Below are 19,010 nucleotides of genomic sequence, written 5' to 3'. Positions count from 1 at the left end.
TTTTAGTCATTTTATGACTCACTAGAAACTGAAAAGTAGTAATAAATAACACAATTCAAATCACTCTATTGGCCACAGGTAATGTCAACTCAGTATACAACTGAAAAGTGAAGGGGATTTATAACTTTCATATCAACAAAAATTAAGCTTTTTAATTGAAAGGGTATAACCCTGTGGCTCAGATGGTAAAGAATCTGCCTGCAATGCAGGAGACCAGGGTTCAATCCCTGGGTTGGGATTGAAGGGAATGGCTACCCACTCCTCCATGGACAGAGGAGCCTGGTGGGCTACAGTCCCTGGGGTTGCAAAGAGTTGGACATGACTGAGCGACCAACACTTTGAATCTCAACTCTCAGTATCAGCCTTGTAATGTCATTCCATTGATAACCAGACAAGACAGCCAGGATGGGGCTGAATAAAAGTCAGATAGAACCAAAAGACAAGATAGAAAGGATCTTTAAAAGACCAGTTTATAAGATCCTGTTTTCCAATGAGAGTGGCCATTAATTCACAGAAAACAGGCGTTTTAGTGCCTTTTTAACTCTTCTCAATGCTTAGAAAATTTCACAGATACAATAAATACCCAGTAAACATTTTGAGTTAGTGACTGGAGATCAGTAGAATTTGTGGTAGTAATAAGAGCAGACGACACTGTCCCCAGAGGACCCTAGGTAAAGTCAGTCTTTTAAGGGTGCTCTAAAATTTAAGTCGTGGGGAGCCGATGGGCTACGTGAGTGTTCTTTTTTCAGAGAGAGGTAAGGGAAGGACACACAAAGCATTTTTAATGAGATAATGACAATGCGTGATTTCCCAGGGAAGTTTTAATTGGCAAATTAAAACAGAATGAGCTTCTCAGCGGGGGGAAACTGTCTTTTCCAGTCCTTGCCTAGGTTTAATTCTCTCTGGAGCAAAGAAATGGCTCTTTTGAATACTGAGTAGAAGGTTTTTACAAAATTGCTTTGGCCATAGGTAAAAATTCTGCAGCCAGAAAATATATATATATATATATATATATATATTTTGACATCCATAGTTATTTCTTGGATTCTTTGGTCACCTAAGATGATAATTTTCTCCCGTTCATGAAAAGAGGCTTAAAATCAGGTATCAGATTTGAAGCTTGCAACAGTGATAGAATTATAGATATTTTGAGTCACGAGGGATATTAGAGATCATACCAGCTCAGAGTTGTCTTTTGGAAAATGAGAAATGAAGTCTGGAAGTCAGGGCATCTGTGGAGATGCTGGGCCGGGAGCCGGACATGCAACTTCAGGAGATGGTTGATGGCAGTTCACGTAATAACGTGATTGCTTGATCATGTCTCTTCATGTCTCATACAATTACTACTTAGAGTTTTCTTTTAAAATGAGTTTATTTCCACAGAATTTAGCTTTTAATTCTAACAAGGCATTAATTCTTAGAAAGAAAATATAATGAGTCAAGTATTTTGAGAGGCAGGCTGTAGTTTTCTGACATGATAACACTTCATTCTTGACTTTCACAACATCGCCATAAGAGGAGTCGTTTTTCCAAAAGTAGCTGAGGACTTCAACTTTACAAGGGTCTCTCTTTTAAAAATTTCTTTTTTCCCCCCAAAATTGTGGTGGACATTTAATGTAAAATTATCACAGGTTTAAAATCACAAACTTCACTGCCAATTGAAAAGATGTCAATATCTAGAGAATACTGGGGGTTGTTGGAAGGGAGCAAGATGGGAGTGAGCTTCTCGTTTTTCTCCTAGTTATATTTTTGGCTTAGGGTCACAGATATAATGGTTTCTTGACTCTCACCTGGAGACTATTAGCAATTTCTACTCCTCTTTCGATTTGTCAACCAGAGATGCATGCATATTCATTAACTGTCTTAGGCTTTATACATTTATTCTTGTCTTAAAAGTCAGATTTCAGGGAGTGATTTCATCTTGCATCCCAGAATGTACTTCTAAATCTTAAAAACTGGACAAACTATTTTTTTCCCAATTTGGAAACAATGTGTGACATTTCTTTTCATTCATTACCATTTTATTACAAAATGGTTTTATGAAATTGCTATTGCAATTTGTGCCCCCCCCCAAATCTCTAAAATGCAGTAATTCTGTATTTTCCAGTGGACACAGGGATGACTGTTATTGTGAAGTTTCTATAATTATAGCATTATGGACTATATATTTACTATGTGCAGATGCAGCTCTAAATGCCCATTTAACAACACCGCCTTCTGAGGCATGACCTAGTCTCACCCCTACAGTACAGAGTAGGCTACTATGGCACAGAGAGTGTAGGCAGTGAATTCAGGCCTACACAATGAAGTGACAGAACCAGGATACCAACCTAGTCAATCTGCTCTTAATCCCCATATTTTATATTTATTATATCTCCTTAGGAAAGCCACTGAATCTCCTGGATAGCCAACCTGAGATAAATGTCTTTCTTTTGGACAGCATGGAAATCGCATGTCTCCCCTTCTAGCATACACTGGCTGGAAACAATAGTCTGTTGGGGCTTCCTTAGTAGCTCAGTCAGTAAAGAATCTGCCTGCAGTTCAGGAGACCTGGGTTTGATCCCTGGATCAGGGAGATCCCCTGGAGAAGGAAACAGCAACCCACTCCAGTATACTTTGGAGTGTACCCATGGACAGAGGAGCCTGGCGGGCTACAGTCAGACATGACTTGGTGCCTAAACCACCACACCACAAAAGTCTGTTGAGAGTACACTTCTTCTTGGTTATAATGTTCATCTGAAAATGCAAGGAAAGAAGGAAAGGACTCTCATGGGAAAAAGAAACAAGTAATGTGCGTTTTCAAATATTTTGTCTCTTATGAGACCTTAAAATAGAAACCTTTGGACTTGTAACATTTGCAAAGATTCCATGGGAGTTTCTAGATGAGGCCTGTCTATGAATGTGAAATTATGAATAGTCTCTCTCATGAATGACAATCCTGTTCTGTTGCTCCAGTGGATGGCTTTTCTTCATCAAAGGCTTTGCACAAAAGGTGGCCAAAGAATAAAAGGTAAAAATAGCATGTGTGAAATCAAAGAAAAATGTGATTCTGGCCCTGTTTCATACATTATTTCTGTCATTAATAGTTTTCATATGTAAAGTACCTCCTATTCTGCCCTAAATGACCTTGTTACCTTAGAAACAAAACATAGACGTTTCTCAGAATGAAGCCTTAGGCCACCTAAGGCGATGGCACCCCACTCCAGTACTCTTGCTTAGAAAATCCCATGGACAGAGGAGCCTGGTAGGCTGCAGTCCATGGGGTCACTACGAGTCGGACATGACTGAGCGACTTCACTTTCAGCCTCTCCCAGACATGAGATGAGGGTCAAGAGTGGTATTTATAAGAAGAACATCCCATCAGTCTCTAAAATCAATTAGAACTATCATCACACAAGTGTCTGAGAAGCCATATCCTTAGGCCCAAACTGACACTGTGCTCTTTCTCTGTAAAAACTGAAGGCCTCCGAACCCTATGCCACCTCCCAAGGGCTGTTGTGGTGGGTCAGGCAGCCACTCCATCTGGTCATAGCGTGGGCCTTCCAATAACAAGAAAAAATTTGCCCAAGGCTGGCAGGCCTTTCAAGTCACAGAGAACAAGTAACCAAAATTAGTTGGGAACAAATAAACATAGTAGAATGCTGGGTGTGCCAAGCCCACATTGGGTAATTTTTGCCGTTTCTTGATGCCCTTCTGAGGTTTTTTCTGAAGGATGTTTTCATCTCAAATCTCACCCAAATCTGCTCTTTCCAAGAGGACCCTCTTTGTGCTCTGGGAGGAGGGACTGCTCACTGTGGTCTGAGCAGGAAATAGCTTGTGGCTTGCTGAAATATCCTAGCATGAGAGATCAGTGCTAGGGCCAGAAGGGCTTTAGGAATCACCCCTGATGTATTCCCCATGTCAACGTAGCACATGCTAATCCTCAAACAATTTAAAACTGCTGTGATATTTATATTATATATTGATTTCTTTCAATAGATGAATTGCCTCCCTTCTTTTAACTTCTTCCATTGTTCTCCTCAAGGCTGTTCATACATTTTTCTTTAGGGATTCCCCCGACCCCCTCCTCCCACACAAATATCTTCTTGTGTGGTACTCAAGTGTAAGAAACTCAAAGTACTCTTTATGTTCACTTTAGCTTCTGAGATGTTACAAAAACTCAGAGGCAGTGCCAGTCTGGTCCAGTTTAATGAATGGATATGGTCAGAGTAAATAATCTCTGGTGAATCAAACATCCATCTATGCACCCAAAATAAACAACAGACTTAGTATTAACGAATAAGATTCAGGTTTTAGCGGAATTGAGGGCAAATGAAGCATTTAGCCCACTGTACATAATTCTTGGACAGCCTACTCCTCCTTATCTACCTCTGTCATGGTTCCATCTCATTTTTTGAGGTTCCCAAGCACAACAGATACTTTTTTAAGTAGTTGGTGTTCTTATAAGGAAATTAAGTAAATGAAAGCTAAATGTACAGATCTTGAAATTAAAATTGTAAAGCTAGTAAACATCCCTACACAACAACCCGTTTTCTTCAAAATGATCTATGAAAAGAGGTTAGTTTTTAAAACAGGAGTGGTTATCTTGACACAGCTACTAGGAATGCGTATGTACCTTGTAGCTGGGAGAGTACTAATCAGGTTTCTTTATAGCTTTCGGGCACTGTATCTTTAAACATGGTCAGTCCTCTTTCAGATATGAACCACTGGCAGAAGAATTAGACAGATGTGTACAGGTCCACTACTGTTTTGAAAAATCCAAAGCAGAAAATCTAGAGACAACAATTCAGGAGTCCCACTATCATATCTGAAGAGAAAAAAATTATATCTATACTCATGTTTAAGATAAGCAGAAAATAAGCATATGTTGAATGAAAGTGAGGAAGTGGTCTTACATGGAATGAGCTGTCAACAGTTATCACACTGCAGACTGGTCAAACAGGTAGGACCCATGGAATCACTTAGATTGTCGATTTTCAGGGTTTTGGAAGTGTTTCAGAGATTGGGGGAAGGGCAGTGACAAGGGATTGTAGAGGAATCAGAGAGAAGGGTGCAAAAGTCAGGAATTTTGACCATTCTTCCGAGATATTAGGATAATAGAAACAGGACAGTGTTAACCCATCAAAAGCTTCTTGTGCATTCAATAACCTAATACCTTATTTATAATTCCACTTACTTCTGAGACAGGCATGGAATGTAATCTTTTTTTTCCCCACAGTTTCAGATATATAAACTTAGAATCTTATGTTTTGAATAATGTCACTATTTTCACTAGAACATATATATCATAAATGATGATTTGTTGTTGTTGTTTAGTCGTTAAGTTGTGTCTGACTCTGTGACCCCATGGACGGCAGCATACCAGGCTCCCCTGTCCATGGGATTTCCCAGGCAAGAATACCAGAATGGGTTGCCATTTCATTCTCCAGGGGATCTTGGCAACCTAGAGACTGAACCCATGTCTCCTATATTAGCCACTGAGCCACCAGGGAAGCCCCGTGAAGATTTAGTAATTTAAAAAAAAACATTCTGGGACTTCCCTGGGGGGTCCAGTGGTTAAGACTCTACACTCCCACTGCAGGGGGTGAAGGTTTGATCCCTGGTCAGAGAAGTAGGATCCCTCATGCCCTGCAGCAAGACCAAAACCAAAAATTCTTACTTCTGCCTTTACAATATTAATATTGAAATACTTGTTTTGACTTAAAGTTAGCTTAGTAGCTTTAGTAGATCAACCTACTGAACATCACTAATATTTCAGCTATGGTTTGGAAATAGTTCAAATACCACAAATATGAACAACTATGAAGAAGCTGAAACTTTCTCCTCACATTAGAACTTTGGGTAGTTTTATTTTGGCTTTCACACCACTCAAAGGCCTAAAAATACCCTAATGTCATGATATTGCTTTCAACCACTGAAAAATGATGATTTCTAATAGGATATAATTCTTTATAACTTGATGGGAAGGAAATCAGGTGAAACATGTAGACCTCAACAGTTGCCAGGAGAGAATAATTAACCAAACAGAAAATGCTTTTTTAAATCCACAGATCTCTTAATAACAGAATGACTACATTTATGGCTTCATGTAAATAAAGTATTTTAAGCCCAAGGTACTCAAACATGTCAGCTTTTCCAGTTGTCCAAAACCAATAATGGGCCTTCAGGTTCTCCTGGCAGGCTCACACCTTTGAACAAAGTTGTGACTGCTTGGTGCATACCAGTGCAAAGAGAAGAATCACTTTACAGTTTTAATGACAAGTATCTGTCTAATGGATATTCAGAGCCGAGCTGCCAAACTGTGTGACTGTCTTTTTCTTCAGGGATGTCAAACTCTAAATACTATTCCTGTCCGGGCCCTAATTAAAGGGGAAGAATCGTTAGTAATCCAGGGACACTTGTTGTGGAAAGGGCTTTGACCTATATGCCTCTCTGCCCACCAGGATTCTAAATGAACAATATTAACTCATTTGACGTGAGACATCTGATACTGACAACTTCAAGTGGCTGCCAGAACATGTGGTGTGTCAGCCATTGGCTTCAAGACATGATTTTCCTCCCCAAATATCTGACGCATATGGTCCTCAGCAGATGGGGTGTACCGTGTTTGCGTGTGATGTGCGCATGCGTGTGCCGAGGCTGCCAAGATGCACGCTGTGATGGATCAAGGAAGCGAAATGCTGCCCACGTTTCCCATAAAAGGGTGCTGAGTCTAACCCACATGCCCAGGCAGGTGGGGCACTAATGTGGGGCCCAGTCAGGTGGGGCACTAATGTGGGGCAGATTCAGTTACTGCAGTGTCTTCAGATGGATGTCAGAGGTTTTTATTTTTTTAAATTATATCAGCGTTCTTAATTAATTCAAGTAAGTTTGAATTACCAGCAACATTGCAGCAGGGAAAATCAAGTTTATTCTAAGAGTGAGCTTTTTTAAAATTATGGTAAAATATATATACTATTTATCATTTTAACCATTCATATTTACAGTGTTCAGCTGTCATCACTTTACAAAACTTTTTCATCATTTTATTTTATTTTTGACAACTTGCATCATTTATTCAGTGCTATATTAAACAGTGTATTGGAAGATAGATTAACTAATAGCTCCAAGCCTCCTAACAATTTAAATGAAAATTACAAAATGTTTTCAGACCCTATTTTGGAATACAAAGGGTGTTTGACTTCCAATTTCCATTCTCTGTAGAACAAGAACAGGTCATTCCTTTATTGACATGCATAAAACACACCACATTTTCTGCTCTGCTGATGCTATAAATTCAATACCAATTCTCCAGCCACATCAGTTATGAGCATAAAGTATATCATGTAACCTCAAATCTCTAACAGTGGAAGGCTTAAACAAGAATGGATGCTGCTAGAATAATGCTGCTTCCTTTGATGTGACAACTTAGCATCCATCTCCCTCCCTCTCAGATGATTCTTCACCATGTTACAGCAGTGAGGAATGGTTTTAGTCTCATAACCAAGCTAGAGTGAAGACATTGGCCACATAATACACATGCTCCATTTTTAAAAAAAATTCTGAATCTTGGGCAACTGTTCTCTTGTAGCTACTTTACAGTTTCTAAAAGCAGTTATTGTCCAAAGCTGGAAGAACTTAAGTCTTCTCAGATGAGCATGTGAATGAATGGAGGGAGGTAAACAAAAAATAAAATTAAAAAAGATGAGGTCTGATAGGGGAGCAGCCGGATAAGAAAATCAAAAAAGGAACAGTAATTTAAAGTTTATTCCAGCTATAATGCAGGTTATTCTGACTTTAAGGTAGCATCACATGGCATACTTCTGAGTCCATTCCCAAGATATTCTGTTGGACTTATCTCTGTCTGTTTTATAGATCTGTGCAATCTCTGGCACTAGGGGGTCATCTGGGTTTGGATCACATAGCAGTGAACAAATGGATAAAATAACTTTAGAAATAGTTAAAGCAGGAGACCACTGTGATCTTAGAATATCGAGACAAATGCTGCCATTACTGTTAATATTTGGATGATAAATTCTTGTTGTAAATGCAACCTTAGGTGGTTTGAAGGGGTAGTCTGTAGGAAAATGAATTGTCAAAAAGAACACACCGCCTTGATATGGGCTGTCATCAGGTCCCATAATTGTGGCTTGCCAATGAAACACATCATCCCCAACTGGACCTGCAGAACATTGTGCTGGAGGGTCACAGGCCAAATCACCAAGTTCCTTATTAATCCGTTTCAGCGCCATAGTCTGTGCTTTTCATCTGGCTCCTCACTATCTTGGTGTGTGCTCGAAGGTCCGGCCAAAACTCTTTGATTATCCCGGCGGCTGGGAATGATTGTCCCTTCGTCTCATACCGGCTCTGCCAGACACAGGCGCAGAGGGGCCGGGGCCTCCCTCACGCTGCGGCCTCCGCGTCCTCACCGCGCGGCAGCTGGCGCCTCTCCGGCCCTACGGGGCTCACGCCTTTTTCATCATTTTAATATAAACATTGTACTCTTTCAACAATAACTCTTGTCACTTTCCTCTGCCCCCAGTCTCCAAAAGTAAGTCTTTAGGAAACATATCACACTGTAATGAACCTGTCATCTCTCTGTAAATTGATGTCCTTCTCGGATTTATGGAGAGGGTTCACCCTGAGTAGTTTCTAGCAGCTCATTTTGTGCTGGAGGAGTCCTAAGAGTGTCCACCAAAGCTGAGATTCTTAAAAGCTCTACTGATGGAGTGTGGAGCAGTCCCTTCTTTTAGGGAAAATGACACACAATTCTTTAGATTTTACCATATATAATGAAATGCGACTTTCCTAATAGATTGAAACATATGAATCATCCTTTGGTAAGTCAAACATAGTTGAATATTGTCAGTGTCATGTGATTTAACCTAGTAGCAATTAAGAAAAGGAGCTGAGTTACTAAAATCTGCTACAGTGCTACGGTTTTCATCACATTCTCCACCATTTCTTCATTATTATGGGGTTTTTTCTTTTTTGAAAAGCATAAGTAGGTGGGGAATATGGACAGTGGTCTTTTTTCTTATTTAAATAGATATTATTCAAAAAAGATTGCAACTGGAGATTTTAAATAATCATGGTCCAAATTCAGTGCAGTTGGTTAACAACTGGTTTGTATGTAGAGTTACACTGTGTGATCATAGTATTGCCAAATATAATTTAGATGAACTTTACCACTGATTCAGTGACAACACTAATCCAAGTCAACTTTATGTGCCTGAAGTGGCATATATGTTAGCTTGTAAAAGTTCACTTTCTCTTGGCTTATTTTTATTCCAGATTCTTTGTCTTCATATGATGAATCTTCAACTATGGGGAGATTGTAACTATCTGACTTATGTGTTTTTCATACTAAAAAAAGATATAAATTTAGTCTGCAATCAAATGATTTTTTAAAATTACTTTAAGAATTGAGAAGCCCTAAGAGGCTCTTTTGCATGGTGGTTATTAGCGCCGGCTCTAAAGCTAGACTGCTGGGCTTCAGACCCAGCCCTAATTTGTGTTAGCTCTGTGAGCTGGGGAACTTACTTTTCCTCCTCATGCCTCAGTTTTCTCATTCATGTAATGGGTCAATAGTAGAGTTGTTCTGAGTATCACATGAGTTAATACACGAGAAGCACTTAGAACAGCGCCTGTTACATAGTAAGTGCCATGTGCGTTGGCAATAATGAAGCAGCTAAGTATTGTGACAACCTTTTTTTCCTTAATGTAGAACAGAGCTGGCCTGGTACATTTTCTAAAAATAAGCCTCTTATTAAATAATACTTCTCTGAAAGAAAAATTAGGAACTAAAAATAGGGCTTGATTTAACAAGATCTGATAAATGTTAGTTTCCTGTCTCCACCATTTCCCTGCTTTTCCTTCCTTTCAAAAAAAGGGCTTTTCTTGATTTTTCTCCGAAGCCTTTTAATATAGTAATCACATCATTGAGCTTCAGCTAAGACTGAATTTTGTGCACGCATGCATGCTAAGTGCCTCAGTCATATCCAACTCTTTGTGATCCTACGGACTTTAGCCTGCCAGGCTCCTCTGTCCATGGGATTCTCCAGGCAAGAATACTGGAGTAGGTTGCCATGCCTGCCTCCAGGAGATCTTCCCCACTCAGGGATCAAACCCACATCTCTTACATTTCCTCCATTAGCAGGTGGGTTCTTTACCACTAGCGCCACCATGGAAGCCCATTTTGTGTATACTTGAACCATTTTGCACCTTACAAAATACTCATTCATCATTTCCTTCCACTGGGAAAGTATGAGAATACTTGTCACAAGACTTAAGGTATTAAAGTTGGTGTTATCCATACCTGGGAAATGATAAAAAGAAGTTGCTAAATATCTGTCTAATGTTAAGAGTCCAAGGTATGACTAAATGATCCATAATTGTATTGTTTTAGAAAAGGTAAGTTCTTTTCTTAAAAAATCCAGTCTTGGACAACCACTCATTATTTATTATTTTAGGGATACGAAAGATGTTGACTTTGGTTAGAGCCAGTGCCAGGAATAAGGAGTGCTGGATTTCTGATCTGAACCTTCCATACAGTGTAACCTTATACCATCTATTGGGGTTTCATTATGACTTCAACTGAAAAAAACGATTAACTGTGTCTGGGTAAGTTTGCAGGAGAAACTGTGATAAGGACTTGATATCACTATGTAATGTATGCACAGTTGCTCTTAGCTGAAAATCTAAGTAAACCAGTGGGAATGCCACAGGAACGATTCCAAACCCCCAACTCCCCCTGCCTAGACCAAGTTTCTTGCTTTGTTCACCCCTAGCAGCTGGCACAATACCTGCTCTTTAGTTGCTGTTCAGTAAATGTGTGAGGCCTGGATGGTTGAGTAGATAATATCAATTAGGCAAACACTAACAGCGGAAAGCTGAGCAAAATCATGACACCTTCCTCACAGTCTATGGGAAGACATATTAACACATGTAAAAATGCAAAGCTGCAACTGCAATGAATGCTCAGAAAAAGGAGAAATGATGCTATCAGTGTTTCTAGAATAGGGATTTCACCTGACCAGAGAGGGCCTCCCTGAAGCCATGCTGCTTAAAATAATATCTGAGGGATTAACAAAGACTAACTAGGAAAAGAGAGAGGTAACCACATCCCAGAGACAATAGCACATGCAAAGGGCCTAGGGCAGCAGAGAGCACAAGTATAGGGAACTGGACAAAGGCCAATGATGCCTGGGTGGCTGGTGAAAGGTTCTGCTCACCACAGCACCACACCATGCAGGGGCTCACAAGCCTTGGAAGGAGCTCTGTCCTTACCCTGAGAGCAGAGGGAAAGGGCTTGAAGGGTTTTACTCAGATTACTATTAGAAGATTGCTCTGGCAGCAATGGGTAGGTGGGAGAATAAATTAGAGTGTGTGAGAATGGATGCATGTAGAGTATTCACTTTGCTGTAGTCTGAGCAGGAGATGATATTAATTTGGAGTAGACTAGAGAGGCATGGTAAAGGACACAGAGGTGGGGGATTGGAGAGCTAGGAGAACATTGCTAGGTGTTGATGATGTACTGCACACGATGGGTAAGGAAGTGAGAGGTGTGAAGAATGACTCGTAGGCTCTCACTTGACACGTGGAGGGGCCTTGGTGCCCTTCCCTGAGATGGAGAATGCTGAGAGATGATCAGGTTTGCAAGTGGGAGATTATCACTTTATCTTTGGAAACAGCGGGTTCCTTTTGAAATTCTCTCTTACCTGACTTCTTTTATACTGGCTTTGTCAGCAAACACCGCCCCCCCCCACCCAATTTTTCTTGACCACCGTCTTCCGCACATCCCCACAAGACACTGTCTTCTTTCACTCCCACCTGACTTAAGTGTTGGTACTCTCCATGGTTCTGACCTAAGCCTTCAGCCACTTTAATCACTCTAAATCTGTGCTGTTTGGGAAAGGAAAGGTGGGATGAATAGACCGAGCAGCACTGAAACATATATATTGCCATATGTAAAAGTGATAGCTGGTAGGAATCTGCTGTATGATGTAGGTAGCTCAAACCCAATGCTCTGTGAATACCTAGAGGGGTGGGATGAGGTGGGAGAAATTTTCAAGAGGGAGGGGACACATATATGCCTATAGCTGATTCATGTTGATGTATGGCAGAAACCAACACAATATTGTAAAGCAATGATCCTCCAGGCAGGCAGGCTAAGTCACTTCAGTTGTGTCTGACTCTGTGAGACCCCATGGACTGTAGTTCTCTGTCCATGGGATTCTCCAGGCAAGAATACTGGAGGGGGTGCCATGCCCCCTCCTCCAGGGGATCTTCCTCCAGTGAAAAATAAATTAAAAATATAGAGTAGCCACACATGACTTCTGAGCACTTGAAATGTGGCTAGTCCGAACTGAGATGTGCTGTAAGTATTAAACACGCATAGGATTTTGAAGACACCACATTAAAAATAATGAAAAATAAAATCATTACTAAGAGTTTTGTATTGCTTATGCTGAAATGATAATATTTTTGATACACTGGGCTAAGTAAAATCTATTATTACTTTCTGGAAAATTAAAAATTATAAATGTGTTTCTTTGTATATTTTTCGTGGCTCTGCACAGCAATCCTACTGTCACCTTCATTCCTGACTGCATGAGCCCACTGAATTGCTTACTGTCCCCAGAACATTTCACATCATACTCTCTCCTTTTCCCTGAAACTTTGTCCCCTTTTCCTACCAGATTAGATATGATTCATACTTTTTGTTTTTGTTCAGAGCAAATATCTTCACTACTGGATAAAACTTTCCCAATTCCTTAAGGTAGAATTAAACATTTCTGCCTTAGAGTCTTGTGTGCTGTGCTAATACCTTTGTTATAGCTAATTCACATGTTTGTATTTTGTTTTATATTCATTTATCTCTCCAGCCAGATTGTAAGTGTCTGCAAAGTACAGGTGCAACCTGATTTATGTCTATAATTATGTAAGGGGGTACTGGGTACCAGGCTGGTGCTCAGTGAAAGTCTAGTGAGTAAAAATTGCTCTACACATGTTATACAGCCAACCATGTGACTGGTTATGACTCAGACATTTTAAGATGCTATTTAGAATCCTTTCAGCAATGCTGCAGGGTCAATATGCTGCTGCTGCTGCTGCTGCTGCTAAGTCGTTTCAGTCGTGTCCGACTCTGTGCGACCCCATAGACAGCCCACCAGGCTCCCCCATCCCTAGGATTCTCCAGGCAAGAACACTGGAGCGGGTTGCCATTTCCTTCTCCAATGCAGGGTAAATATAATGACCCTCATTTTGCATATGGGGATCTTGCAAAAGCTCAAACTGTTTATAAATTATAGAACCAGAATTCAACTAGACTGACTGAAAGAAAAAGACATGTTTTCCCCCTGTGATACCATGCATATTTAAAAATGAATTTAAAAATAGAGATGATATTCCTACATCATAAAATTGGAAAAAAATACCAATTTCCTAAGATGTTTAGAAGATTAAGTCAGATAATCTATACAAAGTTAGGGCAGTACTACTTGAAAATAGTAGGTTTTATTAAATGCTGACTTTCTTCCATCTTGAGGTCCATAGTATCAGTTCAGTTCAGTTCAGTTACTCAGTTGTGTCCAACTCTTTGTGATACCATGGACTGCAGCACACCAGGCCTCCCTGTCTATCACCAACTCCCGGGGCTTACTCAAATTCATGTTCATTGAGTCGGTGATGCCATCCAACCATCTCATCCTCTGTCATCCCCTTCTCCTCCCTCCCTCAATCTTGCCCAGGATCACAGTCTTTTCCAGTGGGTCAGTTCTTCACATTGGGTGGCCAAAGGATTGGAGTTTCAGCTTCAACATCAGTCCTTCCAATGAATATTCAGGACTGATTTCCTTTAGGATGGACTGGTTGGATCTCCTTGCAGTCCAAGGGACTCTCAAGAGTCTTCTCCAACACCACAGTTCAAAAGCATCAATTCATCAGCTTTCTTTATCATCCAACTCTCACATCCATACATGACCACTGGCAAAACCATAGCCTTGACTAGATGGACCTTTGTTGTTAAAGTAATTTCTCTGCTTTTTAACCAACCTATGCTGTCTAGGTTGGTTATAACTTTTCTTCCAAGGAGCAAGTGTCTTTAATTTCATGGCTGCAGTCACCATTTGTGGTGATTTTGGAGCCCCCCAAAAATAAAGTTTCTCACTGTTTCTACTGTTTCCCCATCTATTTGCCATGAAGTGAGGGGACCCGATGCCATGATCTTAGTTTTCTGAATGTTGAGTTTTAAGCCAACTTTTTCATTCTCCTCTTCACTTTCATCAAGAGGCTCTTTAATTATTCGCTTTCTGCAATAATTGTGGTGTCATCTGCATATCTGAGGTTATTGATATTTCTCCCAGCAATCTTGATTCCAACTTGTGCTTCATCCAGCTTGGCATTTCTCATGATGTACTGTGCATATAAGTTAAATAAGCAGGGTGACAATATACAGCCTTGACATACTCCTTTTCCTATTTGGAAACAGTCTGTTGTTTCATGTCCATTTCTAACTGTTGCTTCTTGACCTGCATACAGATTTCTCAGGAGGCAGGTCAGATGGTCTGGTATTCCCATCTCTTTAAGAAATTTCTTTACAGTTTGTTGTGATCCACATGGTCAAAGGCTTTGACATAGTCAATAAAGCAGAAGTAGATGTTTTTCTGGAACTCTCTTGCTTTTTCAATAATCCAATGGATGTTGGCAATTTGAACTCTGATCCTCTGCCTTTTCTAAATTCAGCTTGAACATTTGAACCATTTATGATTCACGAACTGTTGAAACCTGGCTTGGAGAATTTTGAGCATTACTTTGCTAGCATGTGAGATGAGTGCAATTGTGTGGTAGTTTGAGCACTCTTTAGCATTGCCTTATTTTGGGATTGGAATGAAAACTGACCTTTTCCAGTCCTGTGGCCACTGCTGAGTTTTCCCAATTTGCTGGCATACTGAGGGCAGCACTTTCACAGCATCATCTTTTAGGATTTGAAATAGCTCAACTGGAATTCCATCACCTCCACTAGCTTTGTTTGTAGTGATGCTTTATAAGGCCAACTTGACTTCGCATTCCAGGATGTCTGGTTCTAGGTGAGTGATCACACCATCATGGTTATCTGGGTCATGATGATCTTTTTTATATAGTTCTTCCATGTATTCTTGCTACCTCTTCTTAATATCTTCTGCTTTTGTTGACAGCAAGATCAAGTATTAGGAATTCTGAGTATCAGTTGACTACCTTGTTTCTTGCAGCTGGTATAAAATTTAAAGTTGATCTCATGAAATGTCTAGGAGTCAGATTCTCATAAGCAACCACAGATCTCCCCACTGTGCTCTCTGTTGCTTTCTGGCTGGCATCTGAACATATCAACTCCCTGAGAATAAGACTTCATAATTCAACTCATGTTGGTGTCAATAAAAAAAGACACATTATTTTGTTAAACAGAAGAAATTAGCATTATAAAAAAGAAGTGGCGATCCATAGCCACTCTCCTTTTCTCTGTCAACATGACAGGACCAGAAGCCTGAAAGATCTGAAGACCCATATCCCTGTGGGTGATACTGAGATGTGAGTTTGTGCCAGATAATCCCTCCGGACTCAGCTTCCTCACCGGTGAAACGCAGGAGTTTGAGTGCCACGGTCACATTCAGTTCTATAACGCCCAAGCTCCATGATGGGCCTGCCACCTCATAGACTATATTAACTGAACTGCTTCTGCTATCGAGTAACAAATATCCTGACTAACAGCAGCTCAAATCGTAAGAATGCTTCTTGTTGAGTAAACAGAGTGTTTGAAGGTGGGTAGTGCAGGACCGGATCAGGAGTTCAGAGAGGTTGTCCAGAAGCCAGGCTCTTCTAAACTTTTTCTGCCTCACCCTCATCAACCATTGGCATTCATCTGAGAGACTGGTGCCTCATGGTTACAAGACAAGCTATTACATCTCCAAGGAACAAAAGAAGCAGAAGCAAAATTTCCCTTTGCATCCCATCAGGTCCCCACATCTCATTTCTCAGAACTGAGCCAAAGGATTAACATAGACTCATCATTGGCAATGAGAAAGAAGAGTCTACCCTATTTTAGACTGATTATCATTCATCTTACACCTCCTAGGGTGAAGAATACCTGCCCACTGACCTGAACAGATCAGATTCATAACAGCAGGGAAGAGAGAAGGGAGAGGATGGTCACTGGGTAGGAAACAAATGTGTCTGCCAGAAGCACTTAATAAAGATGTTCTGAACAAATGAACGAGGGCCAAATTATGACTTTTCAGAGATCCTAAAAACTTTTGTGCTTCTGGGCATTTTCCTTCATAAAAATGTTTAAAATTACAGATTTCAACTGAGTTGGTATGAAGAAAATGTGGTCCAGACTGGATTCACTATTATAATCAATATTAAGTTTTTTAAAGAAAAATTCTGATTTTAAAAATTTAAATGGAGACATTTTCATGAACCCTAGATACTGGGTCTACTGTGCCTCGTGGCTAATTCCATCCTGGGTCTGTACTGTCTGTCCAACTGGATGGTAAACACTTGAGGGTGGAGACCTTGAGACTGTGTGTTAGGTTGTATTGATGCCCTCAAAGCCCCTATCGCATCACTGTACATCCAAGAACTGCCCAACAAATATGATGGAGTTGACCTAACATATCACTGTTTCTTCCTCCAGGGTGAACCTGGCCCTCCTGGTCCCTATGGTCCTCCAGGAGCCCCTGGTATTGGACAGCAAGGTGTTAAGGTAAAAATACTCGTCTCTTTGCCCACTGATGATTTCTGCATTTATTGTAAGGCTGGGAGAACTATGACTTGAACTCTGCTCAGTCTTACCCTCAGAGACACAAGGAGTCTGCCTGCAGGTGAGTTACTTACAGTCTGGATGCTTGGCCACTTGCAATGCCCTAGTTGGGGCCAGTTGCCCCAAGAATAATCTATGTAATTTTTGATTGTTTGGAATGAAAATTATTCTTGGCTCCAAATACCCAACCTCTCGCCAGTGTACATCTGGTTCTATTGAGTTTTCATGGACTCTAAATGTTATCACGCAAAAATGTCATTAGGATGTGAAATGCCTTAACACATCAACTATCACCTGTTCACATCAAATAAGCATAGAGTGGAAGAAGTCGGAAGAACCCTGACAGTGAATAAGTAAATGCTGACAGGTCTGTTGGAAACTCAGCCAGTTCAGTTCAGTCGCTCAGTCATGTCTGACTCTTTGCGACCCCATGAATCACAGCACGCCAGGCCTCCCTGTCCATCACCAACTCCCGGAGTTCACTCAAATTCATGCCCATCGAGTCAGTGATGCCATCCAACCATCTCATCCTCTGTCGTACCCTTCTCCTCCTGCCCCCAATCCCTCCCAGCATCAGGGTCTTTTCCAATGAGTCAACTCTTCGCATGAGGTGGCCAAAGTACTGGAGTTTCAGCTTCAGCATCAGTCCTTCCAATGAACACCCAGGACTGACTTCCTTTAGGATGGACTGGTTGGATCTCCTTGCAGTCCAAGGGACTCTCAAGAGTCTTCTCCAACACTACGGTTCAAAAGCATCAATTTTTCGGTGTTCAGCTTTCTTCACAGTCCAACTCTCACATCCATACCTGACCACTGGAAAAACCATAGCCTTGACCAGATGGACCTTTGTTGGCAAAGTAATGTCTCTGCTTTTTAATATGCTATCAAGGTTGGTCATAACTTTCCTTCCAAGGAGTAAGCGTCTTTTAATTTCATGTTGTTGGAAACTAGGAAGGGCTGAATCTTCCCAATCCAAGGATTGAGTTCGTGTCTCTTACGTTTCCTGCATTGGCAGGTGGGTTCTTTACCACTAGCACCACCTGGGAAGCCCAGAAAGGACTGAAACACCCAACACTCTGGGGTGCTCTGCATCATGCAGGATGTACTAGAGCAGAAGTGCTTATTTTAAATAGCCTTTCTATGTCATTGGGACAATAAGACTTCAATGTGGGGCTAAAACAGAGAGCAGTACAAAAGAGTGCACTTCGAATGTAAGCAGGTGTCACCATGGATGGCATTTAGACAATAAGCACATTGAGGCTCCAGGGAATGAGGAGTTTATACTGGCAGAGTTACTGGAGAAGGGTTCTGAAGGAGATGAAAGGTGAAACATGAGTGGTGAGGTGGAATGGAAAAGGACAGGGTGGGGGTGGGGGGATGGGAGGCACCCCAGTACTGCAGCGAGGGGGCAGGGAACAGCACAAGCATTGTCAGTTGGTCTTCTCAGTAATCAGAATAAGTTGCACAGTCTGTCCTGCCAATTGCTAATCATTTCTGGAAACTAAAATTGCATCTAGACAGGAAGGAATGAGGAACATTTGGGGGTAATTTGTTCACTTAAATTCAAGGTGTTTTTCAGGCTCTGGTGTTTAGTCAGAGTCGTGTCCGACTCTGCGACCCCATGGATGGTAGCCCACCAGGCTTTTCTGTCCATGGGATTCTCCAGGCAAGAATATTGGAGTGGGTTGCCATTTCCTTCTCCAGGGGATCTTCCTGACTCAGGGATCTAACCCATGTCTCCTGCGTTGACAGGTGGATTCTTTACCTCTGAGCCACCAGGGAAGCCCTTTCCTCTTTTAGATTTTTTTTTTTAACCTTTAGGAATTTGAAAAGTTTGACATTTTTTCTATTTATCTTTGTTGAAATCTCCAGAGTACTTTGTGCTATGTGTGTTCTTTATTTAAAAACTCAAGCTTGCATTCAACTATTTCTTCCTTGTAGGGGCAGAGAGGCCTGGAAGGAAGAACTGGGCCTCCAGGACCTACTGGTGTTGGTGAACCGGGCCAGACAGTGAGTAGCAAAAAATTCTAGGTGGAATTAAAAGGATAAATTCTTATGTGCTCTTTTGGGTTAGACTATGGTTAAACTAAGCTATCTTTATCTTTTTGAACAATAAAAGTCAATAAATATATAAAGGTCAGATCCAAATGTTAGTCTTCATAATACTTGAAAAAGGGATAATTATATTTATAGGATATGTACATAGGCTCTCTCTTAGTATAATCGCTTATGA

The 19,010-nt window shown here is 40.8% G+C and overlaps 2 protein-coding genes across 2 annotated transcripts in view; one reads left to right on the top strand and one right to left on the bottom strand.

The window, feature by feature from the left end:
* COL28A1 (collagen type XXVIII alpha 1 chain) overlaps positions 1 to 19,010 on the top strand; it is a 180,349-nt gene that overhangs the window by 26,680 nt on the left and 134,659 nt on the right. The window contains exons 11-12 of the mRNA XM_061164958.1: positions 16,652 to 16,720; positions 18,719 to 18,787. Coding sequence (XP_061020941.1) covers positions 16,652 to 16,720; positions 18,719 to 18,787 — 138 coding nt within the window. The remainder of the gene's footprint in view (positions 1 to 16,651; positions 16,721 to 18,718; positions 18,788 to 19,010) is intronic.
* On the bottom strand, positions 7,733 to 8,246 carry LOC133072752 (ubiquitin-conjugating enzyme E2 D3-like). The gene has a single exon (XM_061166304.1). It carries the CDS (start codon positions 8,229 to 8,231, stop codon positions 7,788 to 7,790), a length of 444 nt encoding a protein of 147 aa, XP_061022287.1. The 5' UTR covers positions 8,232 to 8,246; the 3' UTR covers positions 7,733 to 7,787.

The sequence above is a fragment of the Dama dama genome, chromosome 18 (assembly GCF_033118175.1).
Source record: "Dama dama isolate Ldn47 chromosome 18, ASM3311817v1, whole genome shotgun sequence".
Lineage (NCBI taxonomy): Eukaryota > Metazoa > Chordata > Mammalia > Artiodactyla > Cervidae > Dama > Dama dama.
The sequence above is the reverse complement of the archived record's forward strand: the minus strand, read 5'-3'. Positions and strand labels throughout refer to the sequence as shown.

Excerpts from the sequence above, each read along its gene's own strand:
- LOC133072752 (XM_061166304.1), bottom strand. The coding sequence starts at position 8,231 with ATGGCGCTGAAACGGATTAATAAGGAACTTGGTGATTTGGCCTGTGAC.